This window comes from Labeo rohita, chromosome 12, assembly GCF_022985175.1.
Source record: "Labeo rohita strain BAU-BD-2019 chromosome 12, IGBB_LRoh.1.0, whole genome shotgun sequence".
Classification (NCBI taxonomy): Eukaryota; Metazoa; Chordata; class Actinopteri; order Cypriniformes; family Cyprinidae; genus Labeo; species Labeo rohita.
The window spans coordinates 177073-196180 of NC_066880.1; the positions used below are offsets into that span (position 1 = coordinate 177073).

Genomic DNA, 19108 nt, shown 5'->3' on the forward strand with positions numbered 1-19108 from the left:
AATGGCTGCCCTCTCAGTGTGTGTGACTGTATGTGTGCTGCTTGTGTGATCTGACTTTCAGTTCTGGTTCATATTCCTAAAATACAGCAAGTGTGTGTGTGTGTGTGTGTGTGTGTGTGAAGGTCTGGCATTTTCATAAAGTGCATCTCATGAATATACAGATAATCTTTCACCCCAATAAAAGCAGAAATTAAAGTGAGCATAAAAGCAAAGCCCGAGATCATTTCCATTATTATCATTATTGTGACATTATTTTCATGCTAATTAAGCACATTAATGTAATACAGTGATGAAAATCACCATCATCACTGACACTTCTGACTTTTTTTAATAAACTGAGCTTGAATAAAGCGCAGTCTATCAAACAGCACTTCAGCATTACTGTAATGAGATTTATTCCCATTATACTCATTTGCTTCATTGTCAGGAAAATAATGTCACATGCCCAGTGGAAAATGTCATTCTAGTTTATTTCACGTAAGAATCAGTCACGCACGGCGCTCTTACAAACACATTAAAATGCTGTTTATTCATAGAGAAATAAGTACATTTACTTCTGTAGTTATTCAACGTAAAAAGACAAAAATAGATCTAATAGCTTTTTTCACCAGTGAGGAACTCAATTACCTGATATTACTACTGTTATACATCTGAAGCCCTTTAACACGAGTGTGTGTGTGTGTGTGTGTGTGTGTGTGAGAGCACGAGCGTTTCTCACGTCGGCTCTAATTGTTCCTGCTAATCTAAACGCATGCGCGTTCTCACGCGTTCTTCACCCTGAGTCGATTACGTGTGTCCCGCGTCCACTTACTGAAGCGCTCGTCCGTAATAATCCAACGGGAATGCTGGGAATCATCTCAGTTCCTCTCGATCTGCTCGATGTCCAGTTCTCCGCCCAGCTGGAACGAGTCCCGCCCCCTCCGGCTGCAGAGCCCCGCCCACAGACACTCACGCTCCTTCCCTCCGCCCCGCCCCGCCGGCCAGCTGGCCTCTGATTGGTGGATGACGGCGTCCTCTTTGGTCTGGTGCCGGTCGGGCGTGACGTTACCCTCGTCGTGGAGCGTCTGCTCGTCTCCAGTGAATCCTGGACAGCTGAGACTGTGAAAGTCCTGCAGCTTCTGCGGACAAACACACACGTGGCGTCAGCTGCAGCGAGTTACCGCTCGACCAAGACGGTTTTTAATGCCGTCTAAAGTACAGGAATGACGTCAACATCAAACTTCTGGCTTTTTCCAGCTAAAGTCCATAATCCATAATAACACTTCCTCCAGTGAAAAGTCCATCTCATGTTGTCTCTCACATCAAAATCCAGCCACATATTTGTTTAGAGCTGTTTTGGCTTGTAAACGGTGCTTGGTCTGTGCAGATTTCTCTCTTGATTCAGACCAGACCACTTTTTCACCGAAGGAAGCGTTATTATGAATTATGGCCTCAGATTTTCGTTTAAAATGTCTTAATGATGAATGATTTGTTTCAGCTTTTGTCTTCTCCAAGTGTTAACTGGAGTGGTGTGGATTACTCTGATGTTTTTATCAGCTGTTTTGACTCTCATTCTGACGTTTGAAGCCAAACTTAAATATGTCTCGATGGATTTGTTCTGTTGATCATATTGTCTGATATTTCACTAATGACAACTAACTGACCAGCTCTTATTCATTACATCAGGCTTCTTTACCATAGAAACAGAATATTTAATTTGTAAATGGAGCCGTTTTTCCACTGACACAATGATCAACATTGTGTGTGTGTGTCTACAGCAAACAATAAACACAGACACAGTGAGGGCTGTGCTCATGTAATGGTTCAGTTCTCGTTCCTGGAATCAGTGTGTTAACCAGATGACCTCTGACCTTAACAAGGTGATCAGCGACTACAGACGTGCAGTTGATCAGAGAACATCACTGGAGAGTTAGTATGGGGTTTAAGGGTGCTTTCACACCTGTAGATCGATTGCTTTGTTTCGAAACAGGGATTAAAATGACTACAATGGTGTTTTTATTCTTGGTGTGGTTCGCTTTCACACGGCAAAGTTTCTAAATCGGCCAAATGTGATAATACAAGTGTGCAAAAACAGCTTTGCTGGCTTACTGTTGCATTTTTTTGTAGCTGTCATTGTATTAATTTGTCATTTTGAGCAAGAGCTTAGAAGAACACATTTTTAAAATACACCTACTACAAAGAGAGCAATGAAAATGTGAATGGCGAAGATGTGCCCACACACAGACACTCACAGGTTCATTTTAAGCGGTATCAGCAAAACAACAAAGCTACCGCTGTTCACCGAACTGTAATTACCCATTATACGCTGTGATATAGCCTGGTTCAGTGGTCCGTTGGATCGGATTGCTTTCTCACTACAACCGAAGCGCTCCAGAGTTCGTTTCAATCGAGCCGAGACCACCTCGTTCAGGTGATTTTGGACCGATTGTTTTGGCACGGATCCAAGTGCGAATGCCATGTTCACATATTCCGAAACAAAGTGGCAGGTGTGAAAGCACCCTAATACAACAGTGATTAAGACTGAAACAGACTCATGTCCTCATCTAGTGGAAACCCAATGATTGCAGTATTCATTTAGGAACACACACACGCGGGTGTGACTGACCTGTGTCATCTTGAGCAGGTCCAGTGAAGGCCTGTGTTTGTGAGAGTCCGCCGGTCTCCTCCGCTTCACGCCGGTCTTCTTGTCGTTGTGGACGCAGGGCTGCGAGCGGCTGCGGGCGAGTCCCTGACTGCGGCGACGCTCCATCTCCGGGGTGGAGTCGGGCGAGCTGGACTCGGCGGGGCAGATCTGTTCGTGCGAGAGGTAGAGAGCCTGTGGAGTCTGCGGGGACGCGGAGAAGGCGGCGAAAGGGAAGCCGTGGCCGAAAGGCTCCGGCAGATCGGTGCGCGTCGGCAGGCTGAAGCTGGAGCTGCGCTGCATGGCGGGAAACCCGGATGGAGCGAAGGCCCCGCGCTGAACGCTTCCCCCGCTGTGACAGCGGCGCTTCTCCACGGACGTCCACACGCGCGATCCTTGCGGCCGCCACGAGGAGCGACAGCCCAGCTCGTCGGAGCAGGACAGCGAGCGGCACTGGCGTTTGCTGGGCGGCGCGGCGCTGCCGGGAGAAGCTTCGCTCAGACTCAGGTCGCGCAGCAGACCGCTGATGCCGCCGCTGGCGGCGCCCGCCTCGCGAGCGGAGCACGTCTCTCGCACGCTGTCCCACAGGCTCTCCAGACTGGAGCCCACGGGCCGCTGCTGGACGCCACGCACCCCGCCGACCTCCGGCCAGCGTCCAGACTCTACAACACACAACAACTGCCGTGAGAATCGGAGACGTGATGAACCGAAGTTAAATACATCTGCTGTGTTTCATTACAGTTAAATACATTTGTTGTTTCGTTACAGTTTGAGATGCTTTAACATGCAACAAACACCTTCACAAACCTGTAATAAGAAAGAAAAGAGAAATGCTGCACTTCCAACAAGTTTGATAGTTTAGTGCTTGAAAATGAAGAACGTATTTTTACAATTGTATTGTAAATTGTATTTTCATTTTAATTGTACATTTTAAATTACAGCTGCAATTTGTATAAGAAAAATTCAGATTTTTCCCAAAATCGTGCAGTCCATCTGCAGGACGACATATAAAATGAACATGTAAGCAAATCACAAAAACACAATTAAGTGCGTTTTTGAAGCTGCAGTACATCTGGAGGAGGTTCAAGTGTGTGAAGGAGCTTTAAGCGATCAGATAATGATTTACTACTTCCTATGAACGAGGGTCAAAACCCCAGCATAAAACTCAGATCTGATCGAAGAAAATGTATTAAGCTCTAGTCGAGACGCTTCTTTAACACAGCAGAGGCGAACAAAAGAGAAGCAGGAGGGTCGAGTTCACAGGAAGAGCCTGTAGACGTTCACAAACAACACAGCTGTGCTGAGAAACAAAGAGCCAGAAATAGAGCCTTCTGATTGGTGGCAGGCTGCCAGTCGGCTGAACATCTGTGTGTCGAGAGCATGTTTTGGTTACTCGCACTTAATGTGAAATCACTCACACCCCACGAGACCGCTGACCAACTACTGTAGAAACACATCGCCAGCAGTGCGATAAATCATGGAGTTTTTCAGAATGATGTGCAACCTGAGAACATGAGAAACATGTATATCTGTATATTCACACTCTATACTACATGCCCACACTCTTTGCTATACAGTAGCCAACATTTGAAGTGGATCAAAAAAGTTTATCAGAGTTGTCCTAAGACAAGAACAGGTATTGTACTGGTTTTAGGACAGCTTTGATGAAAGGTTCTGATCCACTTCAAATGTTGACTACTGTATACCCTCTATACTACATACTTTTGCCAGCTTTTTATACTTTTTATACTACATGCTCACCCTATGCTATATATACACTCAATACTACATACTCACACTCTATACTGTGTACTGACACTATGCTATATACACGATATACATACTCACAATATGATATATACCCTTTATACAACATACTCAATACTATATGCTCAGACTACATTACGTACTTGCACTATGCTATATACCTCTATACTACACTCAATACCACATACTCTCACTCTATACTACATACTCTCCCTATGCTATATACATTCTATACTACATGCTCACACTCTATACAATATACCTCCTATACTACATACTCACACTATGCTATATACCCCCTATATTATATACTCCAACTGCATACTATATACTCAAACTCTGTATTATACAGTCACACTACATACTCTATATTATATGCTCACAATCTGTACTATATAGTCACTCTATACTACATACTCACACACTATACTATATACTTACTATCAAAACTATCATCATATTTTATACACACAGAAACTCAAAGGTCTTCAGGACAACCCATCAAAGTATAAATTCGGTTTAACTTGAAATTGTGACAAAAATATATTACTGTTGCACAGCAGAAAGTAATTCTCAAAGTAGTAGAAGAAGTAATAATAATAATACATTTTAAATTTAAAATGAATGGTTACATTTATTTGATTGCATTTTAAAAGAATAAATTGTTAATATTTTGACCACCACTGTTTTTGATAATAAATTTGTATTATTGCATAAATCCAGAAAAATTAAAACGGACAACACAGAATTTCTGTAAAAAATAAAACATTTCATATTGCCATATTACTGTAAAAAATGTAATGAAATATTAAGTTCTTAAAGTTTTATCAATGCAATTGATTAGACATGCTTTTAAATTATTTTTAATTACATATAACCACTAAAAACAGAAAAAAACATTAAATGCAAACAGAAAATAAAATAATCTGCAAAAATGTAAGTTCTAATGGCATCTAAGGGTGAGCAAATGCTTAATCACCAGCATTAAAATTATGTGGGGGACCTTGAACCATTTTCTCCCCGTAGGGGGTCCCTTCAGATGGCAGCGTGTGGCTCAGGTTCACACCCAGCGGATCAGAACAGCAGCATGTCTGGTTGCGGAGGGGCATTTTTCTCAAGTCAAAAGCAAAAATGCTTTGGCCGTGGGCACACCGCAAAACAAAGACAGCCTAACCAGCGCACACCGCTGTGGGCCAGCGTTATATGCCATCGATCTGACGCAGCACAAAACCCTATTGATCAGTCAACTCTGTTTATTCCAGTCAAAGACTAGCTCCATTATTTTACTACCTCTGTTTTCTGAGAGGAGTTGTTCTGGAGACAAACGGTATCAGAACAAACACGGGGCTGCTGACGTTCAGCTCTGAGACGCTCGCACCTGTGGCGTCTAAAACTAGGCCTCATGGGTATCAGACAATCACTGAGCAGATGTTTCTATTTCCCTCTTTCGTGGAGGTGAAGATACGCTGATCCAATCAGTGAAGGGGCAAATGCAGAACAGAAAGATGTTTTACTGCTATGAAGTCAACTTAGCGGTGTATTTGCACTTACCCATGATTCCGCAGGAGAAGAGGGCCGTCCCCTGGCTCATGGTCGGCGGCTCATGCTGTAGAAACACACAGACGGATCAGAGGAGCATCCAGACCGACGCAAGCGTGCGCCCATCGACGGCGGGGACAGGAAACCCCTCAGTGAGCGTTCTGACTAGTGCACATTATGTAAACCACAACTAAAGCGCACTAGAGCGCACATGTGCAGGGAGGATCCTACGTCTCACAGATTATCAGTCTGATCAACTCAAACACGCGGAACCAAACGCTCGAGTACAACTTCACAACAACAGGGTGTGTGTACAGAAAATGGAGTGATTGCTACAAATCATAACATTAGTAGGGCTGTCAGGGAATTCAAATTTAATTACATGAACCGAAGCTGATCAATAAATTGCACGCACATCAACATGAAATTACCCCTCAATAGATCATTTAAAGTCATTATTGTGTTAAATGAGAAAACCATTGAATAGACATCACAAAAATGGCATTAGAAATATTTTGATTCAGAATGGCATAGAGAATGATGAATCATGAATCCTGAAAATATGAGGTTTTTTTTAATGAAATGATACTCTAAATATGAAACGTCATCTTAATGAGTGAGTCATTTAGTCACTTATTCAATCGATTCACTCGAACGGCTGGTTCATTCTGAAACAAGTGTCTTTATGAATCATCGACTCACTCAATTTGTTCAAACCTGTGGATTCATTCACAGATCTTGCAAAATGAAGTAAAAGGGACAATTCTGTGCCTAAATTGTAGTACAATATGAAACTGATGTTTTGTGAACTGTTGTATAAAATCAAAATCACATTAGCAGTGGTGCAGATACTGGGGAAAACAACACTCCTGCCGGTGAGATATTGCTAACCTATATCATATGATACAAATATGATAGAGAGGAATGTTTTGCCCTCATATCTTGAATTTTAGGATCATGTAACTGCATTTTAATAGGCTTCATCACAGACATTGCATCACTATAAGATGACAGGTCTGCGTTAAATGCCTTAATCTTTTTAACACTTTTTACGAATCGCACAGGTTAAATCTACAGCCCTAAAAGTTACTGTTGCGAATGAGCTAATGAGAATTATTACAAACTTGACTGTCGTGAATCTGATCACACTTCATGTACTTGGAACTGGAGCAGCGTGTCTGAAATCATCCTGAGCTCATCATTGATAATTACAGAGTAAATTATGCATGACGCCTGACGTCTGTCTAACGTGAAGCGCCGTCGTGTCTTACCAGCGGCAGAGACTCCGTGGATGTTACATCATCGACCGCCTTCTTTTCCAGTGTTTTAGTGTGAATAATTACCATGGCAACACACATGTTTGCCACAGTCCATTCCAGTGCAGGACAGATCTAGTGAAGCTCATCATTCAAGTGCAGCGCTGATCCGATCCGATCCGATCACTCCCACGTCTGTACCGAGCGCTCTTCAGCCTGGACACAGAACAGGACAGGAACCCGTCAGCCAATCAGCCAATCATCAATCACAGTGTTCAACCGTCACACATGCCACATTCACTACAAAAACATCTTTGGATGAAGCAGAATCATCTTCAGGGAACAATACACTCTTGATGGATTACAAAGTTTCCAACTTTTGTTTATCTTTCAGCAAGAAAGTCAGATTGATATTTTTATAGCAGCCTACAATATGCTTGTCCTGTATGCTTTATGTTAGATACGCGAGTGTGAAAAACAATCCTAACCTAAATCGAGCGGTGTGCATGAATAAAACCATTATAAATGAACAGAACCCTGCAGACTCGCGTCCGGAGCCGAGGTCACGTGATCTCTTCCTCCAGGACAAGCCGAAAATAAGCGTGACCTCACGGTTATCAAAACACACCGCTGCCTCGCTCCTCGAGGAACTGTGACTCTAGAGCCGCTGATGGGAGCCAGATGTGCGTTTAGAGCTTTACAGCAATTCAGGAACATCAGCCACAACATCTCAAAGTGTCTAAACACTCAGAGCTGATGATCAGATCACTAGATTCTTACACTTCTGAACAGAGCTCCTCAAGTCTCTGTGATCTAGTTATGGATCTGACAGCAGGACAAGCTACAATTCTACAAAGAGCATTTTATGTATGCTCTATTTTTAGCATGAAAATGTTGCAATACTAGGTGCAAGTTTAACTATATAACTGATCTCTGACAGCATGGAGAGCGACACACGCGTCCAGGCCTCAACGCTCAACTTATCTCCGGCTTTTATTATGGTCAATAACAATTAAAGCAATTAAAAACAGATAAAAGTGAATTAATAAAACTGTGAAATGTTATAATTCATAGGAACACAACTGGCTAGTTATTAATTTGATTACTAGAACTTTTGATGATTAATATGTATTACATCATAATACACAAAATCTAGAAAAATTAAAACAAACAAAACAGAATTTAGGTGAAGCAAAAATAAATAAATAAATAAACAGAATTTAGGAAAATAAAGGGCTGAGGGCTCTATTTACAAAATTTTAAATAAATAAAATTGTAATAACCTCTTATGAACTTTTTATGAATTTGACATGCTTTTTGATGATTCATACATAATTAAATAATTCAAATTGGAATAAAAAATAAAAAATTAACACACAACATACAACTCGGGAAGAAAAATATTAAAAGAAAAAAATATATACTAGTCAACATTTGAAGTAAATCAAACAAGTTCAAAGTTGTCCTAATACAAGAATGGGTATTGTTTTGGTTTTAAGACAACTTTGATGAAAGGTTTTGATCCACTTCAAATGCTGACTACTGTAAAACAGATCTGAGCTGAAAATAAAAGCAGATACGAGGTGTGAGTTTAACTATATAACTGATCTTTGACAGTATGTCAAATATGTATTAAATCATAATAACCAAAATCCAGGAAAATTAAAACAATCAAAACAGAATTTGGGGGAAAATAAATAAATAAATAAACAAAATAGAATTTAGGAAAATTTAAAACTATCTATTTACTGCCAAAATTTTAATAAATTACTAACTTGTTAAAGTTCTATGAATTGTAACATGATTTTTAATTAATTCATTTGGATTTTGATTCATATATAATTTATTCAAATTGGAATCCAAAAAGATAACACACAACATACAACTCTGGAATAAAAATAAAATGTAATTTGGGAAAAAATAACCCTGATTTTATCAGTAACAAGAATTTAGAAACATAACAGTGGTGTTATAGTCTGAATCCCCCCTTACATCAAACACGTCTGATATAAATTTCTCCTCTCGTTCAGGCCGGCGTCTGAGCCGCCGAGTAAACAGAGAAGCATGTTGCGTGTTTAACGAGAGCGTGTGGCGGCACACACGAGCAGCTTGTGGTGATGCCGGGTGTCTGATATCTCCACACTCACGGGACGCTCAGCTGGCGATAAGCTCTATCTGAAGGGCGAGACTGACCTCAGCCCGGCGGATACGTGACTCGACGTTTAGAGACATTTCAGACCAATCAGTGGAGCGGCACATTTCCTCCGTAACACAAACATGAGACGGAACGGAACGGAACTCATCCACTCACATGAGGAACAGACACATTCACATCATCATCATCATCATCATCATCCTCTGAGAGAACAATGCTGGAAACATCTACATGCATGTACATTAATGGTGCAAATTTGATCTGAATTATTCCGTTTTAAAGACTTGTGTGCACTGAATTCACATGAGGAAAAACATGTCAGGTTCCTCTCTGACAGTGTGTGTGAGCCGCAGGCATCGTTCTCCCGTTGACAACTTGTTTCTGGCACGTTAATGACTTTCCTCTCATGCAAATTATAGTGACAGAGCTTCAGAGAAACACGCTGGATAAAAACGGCCCAAAAACATGACAAGACACTCACAAAATAAAGCTCCTTTCACAGCACTGGCGGTGTGGGAAAGACCCAGAGATCCAGGAAAGTTTATCACTATAAAAACACAGAGCGTTGTGGGCCGACGCAGGAGGAACACAGTCCTTTCAGAGTGTGTTTTGGGTGAACTTTCTGCTGCTGAACACACCCACGAGGTCTAACGTTACACGCATTCCCAGAGCTCGCTCGGCCGCCAGCTCATTCTGAGCATAAATTTTCTGAAAAGCAAAAGCGTGAATAGAAAAACCCCTCCAGAAAAGGGCAGAACTGCAGCGCTCCATTCAGCACCTGCCCGGCGTCGCTCGCGGCCAGGGTTTCAGGGCCAATCAATTAGTCATGTGAGCTCGCTGCAAGCTGACGCTCCTCGCGCTTCGGGCCAAATCAAACTAAACTAGCGGGAGAGGCGCGGGCCGTATACGAGGTCGGTCAGCTCTGTGGCAACAGAAACATCACAGGTCCAATTGTGAAACACATGGAGAAATGAACTCCGACCAAACGGCGATGAGAGCCAAGAGTTTCAAACTTCAGTTTACACCCGCGACCTGCCAGAGCCATTCGGCTGGATCACACAATGGCAGCGTAAAGGACGAGGAAAGGGAAAGAATGCTCAGCGAACACAGGCTTTCACGGGACGCAGCTGCCTGACCGTTTAACATAAACACAAAGAAGAGACACGCAAGACGTCTCTTCTCATTAGGGAAAAACTCACGTTCACTCGACCTCACAGCAAACGTGAAGCGTCAGAAAACGAGTTTACTTTACTGTAAACTCATCTGGAAACGGACCGTTTAACAGAGCGCTGGTTAAATTGTTACCAGGCAATAACCCACATTTGCACAGAGAGGCGCAGCGAAGCACAAAGCCAGCATTCATGCGCTCGCCACAAACCGACAGACGCTCGCTGATCGCAAACACACGCTTACCTGAACACTGGTGCTTAGAAATACACTTCACAACTCATAACGCTGGTTCTAAATGGTGAATTCACACCAAAACGACTGTGTGATGTCTGTGTTGCAAACACAAAAGGAGAAGTTTAGCAGAAAGTTCATGACGTGCTTTTCCATGGAATGAAGGTGAATGGATTGGATGCTCTAAAAAGAAAAAAAAAAAGCAACAGAAAATATCAAAACAACAGTACATATGACACATGAAAATCTGCACTGTATCATCATGTGATTTGGGAAGACTATAGGACACAAGTCATATGGATCTTTTTGTGGCATTTTTGGAGGTCAGAGCACCCTTCTTCATCCGTCTTCAATGCACGACAAAAGGCCGGATGAACCATTTAAAGCTTATTTCACAGCTGAGCTCTACAGCTTTAACACGATGATCGGTGCGGTCAGTGCTCGTCAAAGATTTCTTGGTCAATCTCCGGTGATTCATGATCTTATGAAGCACTTCCCTCTCAGAGCCTGATGTCAACATGCTATAAAAATATGGAACTGCCAATAACTGAAAGTCAGCGAGCTCATAAAAACTATCTTGTGATTCATTATGGGAACTTCCACTGCGGTGCAAGCGTTTACGGCCGCATGTGTTACGTGACCTAGTTATCAAAACACAACTGCAGTACTACAAAGGTGCAATCGCACGAGGCCTGAAGTCCAAAGGCCTCGAGACAACGATCAGCGGCACGTCACTCGGCGCGGATCTGTCTGAAACAAACGCACAGATACGCTCGCATAAACGAAGGGATTTAAACAAGCGTGTAAGTGTGCACACCATCAGCTAGGTAAAGGTCAAAATCAGCCTCTTTTATGTCAAAGGAACAGTAAAACCTGTTCTGCATTCTCCGTCTGATGTTTAACAATGACAAAATGACGTCTATCACCCAGATACACCCAGCTATTCACTACAAACACTAACCGAAACAATTCCCTTCAATAGGAAATGAATTTGCCCTGGGAAATGTCGCTCTGCTCCTCAAGCGCACAAACACGGCTCTGTAAACACGGCCAATCAACACTCGTCAATGAGGTGAACCTCAGCCCGGCTGCTCTGGTGGGAACGGAGTTTACCGTGAAACGCTCGGTGCGGGCGCTGCACAGTTCAGCGGAAAATGACGGCTGCAGGTGAGAAACAAACACGCATTCGTGTCAGCCGCTGGACGAAAAACTGGCTTCCCCAGGAACAGACTGCGTTGCATGTCGCGACGCTTCACTGCAAAACATCAGATGAGCGCAAAACAAGCACGATTCTTCAGATACCTGGGCAGTAACTGAGTTTCCTCTCTGCTGATCAGCGAGAAGTGAAAATGCTTTATTTGCATACGGCCTGTTCACAACTAACGAGCTGGTATTGTGCTGATAACTAGATAAACACAATCTGCAAGACACTCTAGAGCTGCTCTTATTCTGATTAGACTCTGCTGCTGCTTTAGTTCACACATCATCACTCAGCACTCAAGTTACCTCAAATAATACTCCACACAGTATACAATACTGCAATATTAAAACACTCACAGCCCTTCAACTATATAGAACGCTCTCAAGTACTGCATATTCTAAAGTACTGCACACTCTGAAAATAACCAATACTCTGATAATACCGGGTATTCTAATAAATGCTGAAAATGCTACAATACAGAACACCCTAAAGTACCACATACTGTTAAAATCCGGCATACTCAAAAACCTAGGCATACTCTTAACACTTCACACTCTTAGTTTATACTTGACAATACTGCAAACTCTTCAAATACTGAGTACTGTAAAATGCGGAGTACTATAAAACACAAAACACATACTGGATACTACTAAAAATACTCCAAAGTACGTTGTACACTTACATAGATACACACTAACGATGGAATGCCCAAATATACACACTCTTAAAATACACTATCAAATATGTTATACTTGACATTACTGCAAACTCTCAAAATACTGAGTATTGTAAAATGCTGAGTACTTCATGCTCTAACATACTGAATACTACTAAAATGCTAAAAATAGAATGGCCAAACAATACCGCATAGGCCTACTCTTAAAACACTGAATGCTCCTAAAATACAGTGTATTCCAAAATATGGGATACTCTTACAACACTTAATACTCAAAAGTACTCTAATACTCTCAAAAATATGGAATGCTCAAAAAATACTGCGTACCCAAAAATATTTCTAAAACACAGACTGTATTATTCTAAAGTACTGAATGCTCTAAAAATACGGAATAACTACCGCAAAAACTCTAAACACTCATCACTAGATCGTTTTTCAGCTCGTGAAGTTTATTGATACAGTTTTCATTTCCCATTTCGAGTTAAACAGTTTCTGCTTTAACTTCAATCGTCATTTCGCGTTTTGGAACGTATATTTCGTAACGCTGGACTTTCTGAACAACTTTAATTCGGTGTCCATGTGAGAGTTTCTGTGCGCTCGGGGAACAAAAGCTACTACCGTTCGCGAGCGTCGCGGGAAACTCACTCACGCACAGCGACGCGCGCGAACCCGGGCAATCATAATGAAATACAGCGCCGTTTGATCCGCATCGTCACTGCATACTCACGGGATAGCGAGCGGCGCGTCTCCTCGCGCGGGCCGGATCGGTAAATACGGCCGTTCAGATCATCTTCATCCCCGCGCGCGTCAGCCGCTCATCTCGCCGCCGTTGCTGCTCCAGCGCGGTCCCGAACACACGCAGAGACAGCCGCGGGGGGACGCGGAACCGCAGCACAGCAGAAAAACACAAACAACGCACACTCTAAACACCTTTAACTGAGCGAAAGCGGAAGATATATAGTCATGTAAAACATCAGTTATGATTTCTGACGAACATATACGCGGTTCTGATGGATATTTCGGTTTGAAATGTAGAGGCGTCACCCCCGCGTCTGAATGGACTCGCCCAACACCGCTTACAGTATCACACAACGCATCACATCACAACCGAATGCGCGACACAACACGGAAAGTTTGCCTCATCTATGATTAACGGCTCAATTAACCTCATTTATCAGCAAGTTCACACTAAATCAATAAGTGTGTAACATCTGTCTAGTGAAAGAATGGAAAACAGCATAGTACTTTGATAAATTGACAGTAGACACAGAATATACTTTCACTTTTTAATCAAGATGAAGAGATATTGCTTAATGTACGGATGCATGAAGGAAAGAGTAGGCCTTGTAACTCACGAAAGTGTTTTTAATCATATTTTGAGTTTGCTGTTTTCACTTCCCTGGTTGTTATGATAATCACAGGTTGATTAGAGGATACCTGTGTCAGAATCTGGTGTCTTAATAGTGTTTCTTGCTGATGAATCATCTCTAATACAATCATCTCCAAACATTAAACCACTGAATAAAACACACGAACACATGGAATGAAAGGGGAAATCCTGCTTATTATGTAAGTTTAACTGTTGTTTCAGGGGTCTGAGACTGATAGTGAAGCTGGTTGAGTTTTTGGAAAGTTCCACACCCTGTGTGGTTACTGGGTTTGGGTTTGTTGTGGAAAAAGGCTTCCACATCCCTGAAGGACCGGAAACTGTGATCTGAGCTGCTGAGATCTGTGACTCCATCTACAGGAACGACTGAAAACTGCTGCACATGATGTGTTCATAAGTGCTCAGCATGAAGGAGTGAAGTGTCAAAGGATCTGAATGTCTTTAGATACTACATAAATATGATTTATTGATTCAACGTGATTGAGACAAAATATTGGTGAAGAGAATCTAACGCAGCAATGACTGATGTTTTGTTAGACATGACATGTTTAAATAAACATAAACAATGTGTGGCTGAAATTTAATTTCCTCTCAGTGAAAAACAAATACTGATCTTGGCTCCTAAACAGAGTCAGAGTAACAGCACAGTATCAGAGCGGGGCTAGTTGGCACGAGGGTTTCAGTAACTGAGTTTTTGATTTTCTCTAGCAGTGGTTTCGTATGTTGGTTTCAAACACCTCAAACTGGCCTTAATGGAAATCAAAATGGTCACAAATGGCATGTGAGGAGATCAAAAGAACAGACACATCATAATATTATTTGATTTATCTGACAGAAACAGATCAACAGTACAGCTTATATCTCACTGAACTCTGTCACACAAGTGGAAATACAGTGCATTCTATTACAGTACAAGTTTAGACATCACAGTCAGATAATTTATCAGGTTACTGAATAAATACATCATGTACATTTCAAACGTAAACTGATAACATTATATTAGAAGTGCCCTGAAGACGGTTACAGTCAAACATCTTAAAAGTCCTGCACCAAGGACAGACCACAAAAGTTCCCAATCGCACCGCAGTCACTAAATCTAAAGCTCGAGTCGAGTCGTTCTCATGTGTGTGTATATAATAGTCTCTGATGTTGTCACTGACGTCAGCTCTGTGTGCTCTGTTTGTTTACGCGCTCCGTCTCGTGATGCTCTTCGTTCTCCATGTAGGCCTGCACGGATCTCCAGAGCGCACGGATGTTCCCCTCGCCGAAGCCCGTGGCGCCTCTGCGCTCGATGAGCTCCAGGAAGAAGGTGTCCTCTCCGAAAATGGGCTTGGTGAACACCTGGAGCAGGTACCTGTGAAAAGAGGAACATGAGGAAAAAACATGTTTATATCAGACAGAATGCAGCAAAAACAGGTTTTTAAACATCATTTGTATTGTCTATGCACTTGACAGGTCTTGAAGGAATAGCTGACCCAAATTTGTTGTAAATGTGCCCTCAAGCCATCCCAGTTGAGTTTTGGTGATCAGATGTGTCTAAATGTGTCATTCCATCACTGTCTCACCAATGGATCGTCTGCAGTGAATGGGTGCCGTCAGAATGAGAGTCCAAACAGCTGATAAAAACACCACAATAATCCACAAGTAATCCACACCACTCCAGTCCATCAGTTCACATCTTCAGAAGACAAAAGCTGAAACAAATCCATCATAAAGATGTAAATGGCGTAAAATGATGCCTGAACTGTGCAGATTTCTCTCCTGATTCAGACCAGGTCACTTTTTCACTGGAGTTATTATTGACTTAATGTATTTTAGTTAAAAACATATTAATAATGGATTTGTTTCACGTTTTGGTCTTCTCAAGATGTTCACTGATGGTGTGGATTACTTGTGGATTATTGTGATGTTTTTATCAGCTGTTTGGACTCTCGTTCTGACGGCACCCATTCACTGCAGTGGATCCATTGGTGAGCAAGTGATGGAATGACACATTTACACACATCTGGTGAAGTGAGCACATTTCCATGAAAAGTTGAAAAACGTTCATTAAAAGTTCTGAAAAGTTCATTATTATCAGTGCCGGTAATGTTGTCATGTAATGTAATGTGTCAGTCGTACCGCTGGCCGTCTGTGATGCGTCTGTCTGTGTCCGTGTGGATGTCAGTGTCCAGCAGAATCCCGTACTGACTCAGCGTGTGAGGGTCGTGACCCGCCGCCACGATTTCCTCCTGCTTCCCCACCTGCGGCGTTACGAGCAGAGTATGAACTACAGCACAACACGACTGAGTGCGCAGAACAATATTCACATATATAACTGGCATTCCCAGCCCCAGCCTAATATAATGAGTTCAACAGTCTGAGAGAAACATCAGCACTGGAGCTGCATGGATGAAACCTGATCATCATGTTGTCCAGCAGGATCTGACATGATCCAAAAATCTTTTTAAAGTGGCCTCAGATTTTCAGGCTCTGCTGTGCATCCTGCAACCTGTGCGACCGACAGACTGAACCCAGGTGAACAGCGTTGATGACGCGCGCTGACCTCAGTGTAGTACGCAGGAGGAGGAGAGAAGAACTGGACTCCAGCCTGACTCAGAGTTTGAGCCGTTCTCACGATGTCCTCTGTGTAGAGCCCAATGTGCTGGATTCCTGCGCCTCTGTGCTGATCCAGAAACGTGTCCACCTGGTTCCTGCCTGAAATGAAACCTCTGTTAGAAACAGACAGCTGTGCTTCTGCAGTCCATATAGAACTCAACTATCAACCTGAGATTTACACCAGCCGATCTGACTGACTAAATAACATAAAACAAATCATGTAAAAACATGTACGTACACAATAAGTGCATTGTAATAAATGATTAGTTTACATGTTATTAACGAGTTAAAGACACTATGGTGTGATATTTCGGTGTCATGCTCATACCCTGCTCAGGAAGGGACTCTGCGATCACAAACTTGCAGTCCGGCTCTTTTTCATCTTTGAACGGCAGTGTGATTCCTGACTCGCTGCATTTCCAGTATTCCATAGCTGTCAGTCGCAGCCCGATCCCGTCATGGTTCAGCACGTATCCCTCATCCACATCCTCATTCCTGCACAGAAGGAGTCATAATTCTGCCGTTAGTTCCGTAGTTTGAGAGATTCATCAGCATGAGGTCTTATCCGTTATCAAATAGTGATTTTACACTTCTGCATTTGGCAGGCGCTTTTATCCCAATCACAATGTATTCAAGGTACACATTAGATCAGTTCACTACCAGTCAAACATATATAAGAATTAAGATTTTTTATGTTTATGACGTAAGTCTTTAATTCGCACACATATTTAAGCACTTAACAGTTGTGCTGCCCAAATTTTTTGTGGAAACTGATCGATTTTATGTTTCAGGATTCATAGATGAATAGAACGTTAAAAGAACAGGGTTTATTTGAAATAGAAATCTTTTGTTACATTATTAATGTCACTTTTGATCAATTGAATGTGTCCTTGGTTAATTAAAAAAGAAAAAACCTTGATGACCTTGACAATTTCCACAAAAATATTGTGCAGCACAACTGTTTTCAACATTGCCAATAATCAGAAATGTTTGCTGAGCAGCAAATCAGCATATTAGAATGATTTCTGAAGGATCATGTGACACTGAAGACTGGAGTAATGATGCTGAAAATTCAGCTGCGCATCACAGAAATAAATTACATTTTAACAGATATTCAGATAGAAACCAGCTGTTTTAAATCCTAATAATATTTGACAAAATTAACGTTTTATCTCTCTCTTTTTTTTAATAAATGCATCACCTTGGGGAGCAGATGAGACTTCTTTCAAAAACAAATCTTAATTATTCCAAACATCATATTTTCTTCTTGGGAATGGAACCAATGACCGTGGCAAAAGTTTAAACCAAACTCAACTGTTTGAAGCATTTACGTTTATGCATCTGTCAGACACTTCAATCCAAAGCCACTTGCATTGCATTCAATGTAAACTTCGGAAGAGGTCACGCTTTCCCTGGGAATCGAACCCATGACCTTGGCGTCGGAGCTCCAGGAATGGCAACAATGGTCAGCAGCAGCACGGCAGTGATTTTGGCTCTGATACCTGTCAATGAAGAACCTCCGGAAGCCGAAGGTGTCGCGGTACCAGCGGGTGACGTGTGCGGTGCTGCTGCGGGGACAGGCGTAGGTGATGTGGTCGAAGTGAGTGATGGGACACTGCGAGCGAGCCGCGGTCTGGGAGTCCGAGCCCACCCGATGGAAGCCCGGCAGGAAGAGCCCCTGGTACTGAGAGCGGTCTATGAGCGTGTGGCACACGTTACCCACCGGAGAGCGGATGATGGAGAAGGTCACCCGACCGCTGTCATCGCAAACCTCGGTGGGCGGCTGGAGAAACTCACACAAACCGCGATCCCGCAGCGCAGCGGCGGCGCTCTGCACGTCCTCCACCTCGAAGCACACGTTACTCACGGTGTCCACCGGATAGTGCGCGTGGGCTCCGTACAGACAGTTCGAATCCCGATGCCGTTCAGTGACGGAACTCCAGCCACGTGACTGATGTCCATTCAACCTCCGCGGCGCCTCGTTCGGCCTCTCGTTGACCACGAACACGGCCGATCCTCTGCGGAGCGCCAGCTGCTTCGCTCGGTCTGTCAGTCTGGCCGCGAACACGTTAAACTGGAACCGGGACACGAGCTCGTGTGCAACTTTATTCACGTTCGAGACGTTCAGTGAAATATGGTGCAACCGGCTCAAGTAGGCCGCCATGTTGGAATGACGTCACACAGAGGGGCGTGCCATGTTGTTATGACAGTCACATTCCTCCTTCTGTAATCGTTTGACCGATTATTATATACATGAAAACAGACATTTTAAAATGTCTCACACATATTTTCGAGACGTCTGAAGTCAGAAATGTGTTTGTCCAGTCTTTTGAAGGTGTATAACTAAATAACTAGGTTAGCTCTTTCTTGTCTACCGAGATTCTTTTTTCCTAGTTTTTTATTATCGTGATTGTATGTACTTTATTTCCCTATTAAAAATTCTTTTAACATGATGTTTTAAACATACAATAATGAATGCCTCATTCTAGGGTTGGTTTTCACATGGTG

At 42.6% G+C, this 19108-nt stretch overlaps 2 protein-coding genes across 4 annotated transcripts; both read right to left on the bottom strand.

Moving 5' to 3' along the window:
• Positions 1-503: 503 nt before the first annotated feature.
• Positions 504-13668, bottom strand: fam53b (family with sequence similarity 53 member B). 3 transcript variants are annotated; one of them, XM_051123953.1, is made up of 6 exons: positions 13343-13668; positions 10751-10836; positions 7198-7398; positions 5939-5993; positions 2606-3282; positions 504-1118 (listed from the first exon to the last, which is right to left on the bottom strand). In XM_051123953.1, the coding sequence occupies exons 3-6, from the start codon at positions 7282-7284 to the stop codon at positions 858-860; spliced, it is 1080 nt and encodes a 359-aa protein (XP_050979910.1). In that variant the 5' UTR covers positions 7285-7398; positions 10751-10836; positions 13343-13668; the 3' UTR covers positions 504-857. The 3 variants fall into 3 exon arrangements, with proteins under 3 accessions (XP_050979910.1, XP_050979909.1, XP_050979908.1); XM_051123952.1 differs by having other exon boundaries at positions 10751-10921; XM_051123951.1 differs by lacking the exon at positions 10751-10836 and having other exon boundaries at positions 13343-13667.
• Positions 13669-14708: 1040 nt separating this feature from the next.
• hpdl (4-hydroxyphenylpyruvate dioxygenase-like) lies at positions 14709-18930 on the bottom strand. The gene is made up of 5 exons (XM_051123633.1): positions 18103-18930; positions 16929-17095; positions 16548-16699; positions 16124-16245; positions 14709-15356 (listed from the first exon to the last, which is right to left on the bottom strand). The coding sequence occupies exons 1-5, from the start codon at positions 18762-18764 to the stop codon at positions 15164-15166; spliced, it is 1296 nt and encodes a 431-aa protein (XP_050979590.1). The 5' UTR covers positions 18765-18930; the 3' UTR covers positions 14709-15163.
• Positions 18931-19108: the final 178 nt, after the last annotated feature.

Coding starts and splice junctions, on each gene's coding strand:
- hpdl (XM_051123633.1), bottom strand. CDS start 18,764: ATGGCGGCCTACTTGAGCCGGTTGCACCATATTTCACTGAACGTCTCG. Junction 16,246..16,547: donor CTCCTGCGTACTACACTGAG/GTCAGCGCGCGT, acceptor GTAACGCCGCAG/GTGGGGAAGCAGGAGGAAAT. Junction 15,357..16,123: donor CGCATCACAGACGGCCAGCG/GTACGACTGACA, acceptor CTCTTTTCACAG/GTACCTGCTCCAGGTGTTCA.
- fam53b (XM_051123953.1), bottom strand. CDS start 7,284: ATGTGTGTTGCCATGGTAATTATTCACACTAAAACACTGGAAAAGAAG. Junction 5,994..7,197: donor CCACGGAGTCTCTGCCGCTG/GTAAGACACGAC, acceptor GTGTTTCTACAG/CATGAGCCGCCGACCATGAG. Junction 3,283..5,938: donor CTTCTCCTGCGGAATCATGG/GTAAGTGCAAAT, acceptor TGTGTGTTGTAG/AGTCTGGACGCTGGCCGGAG.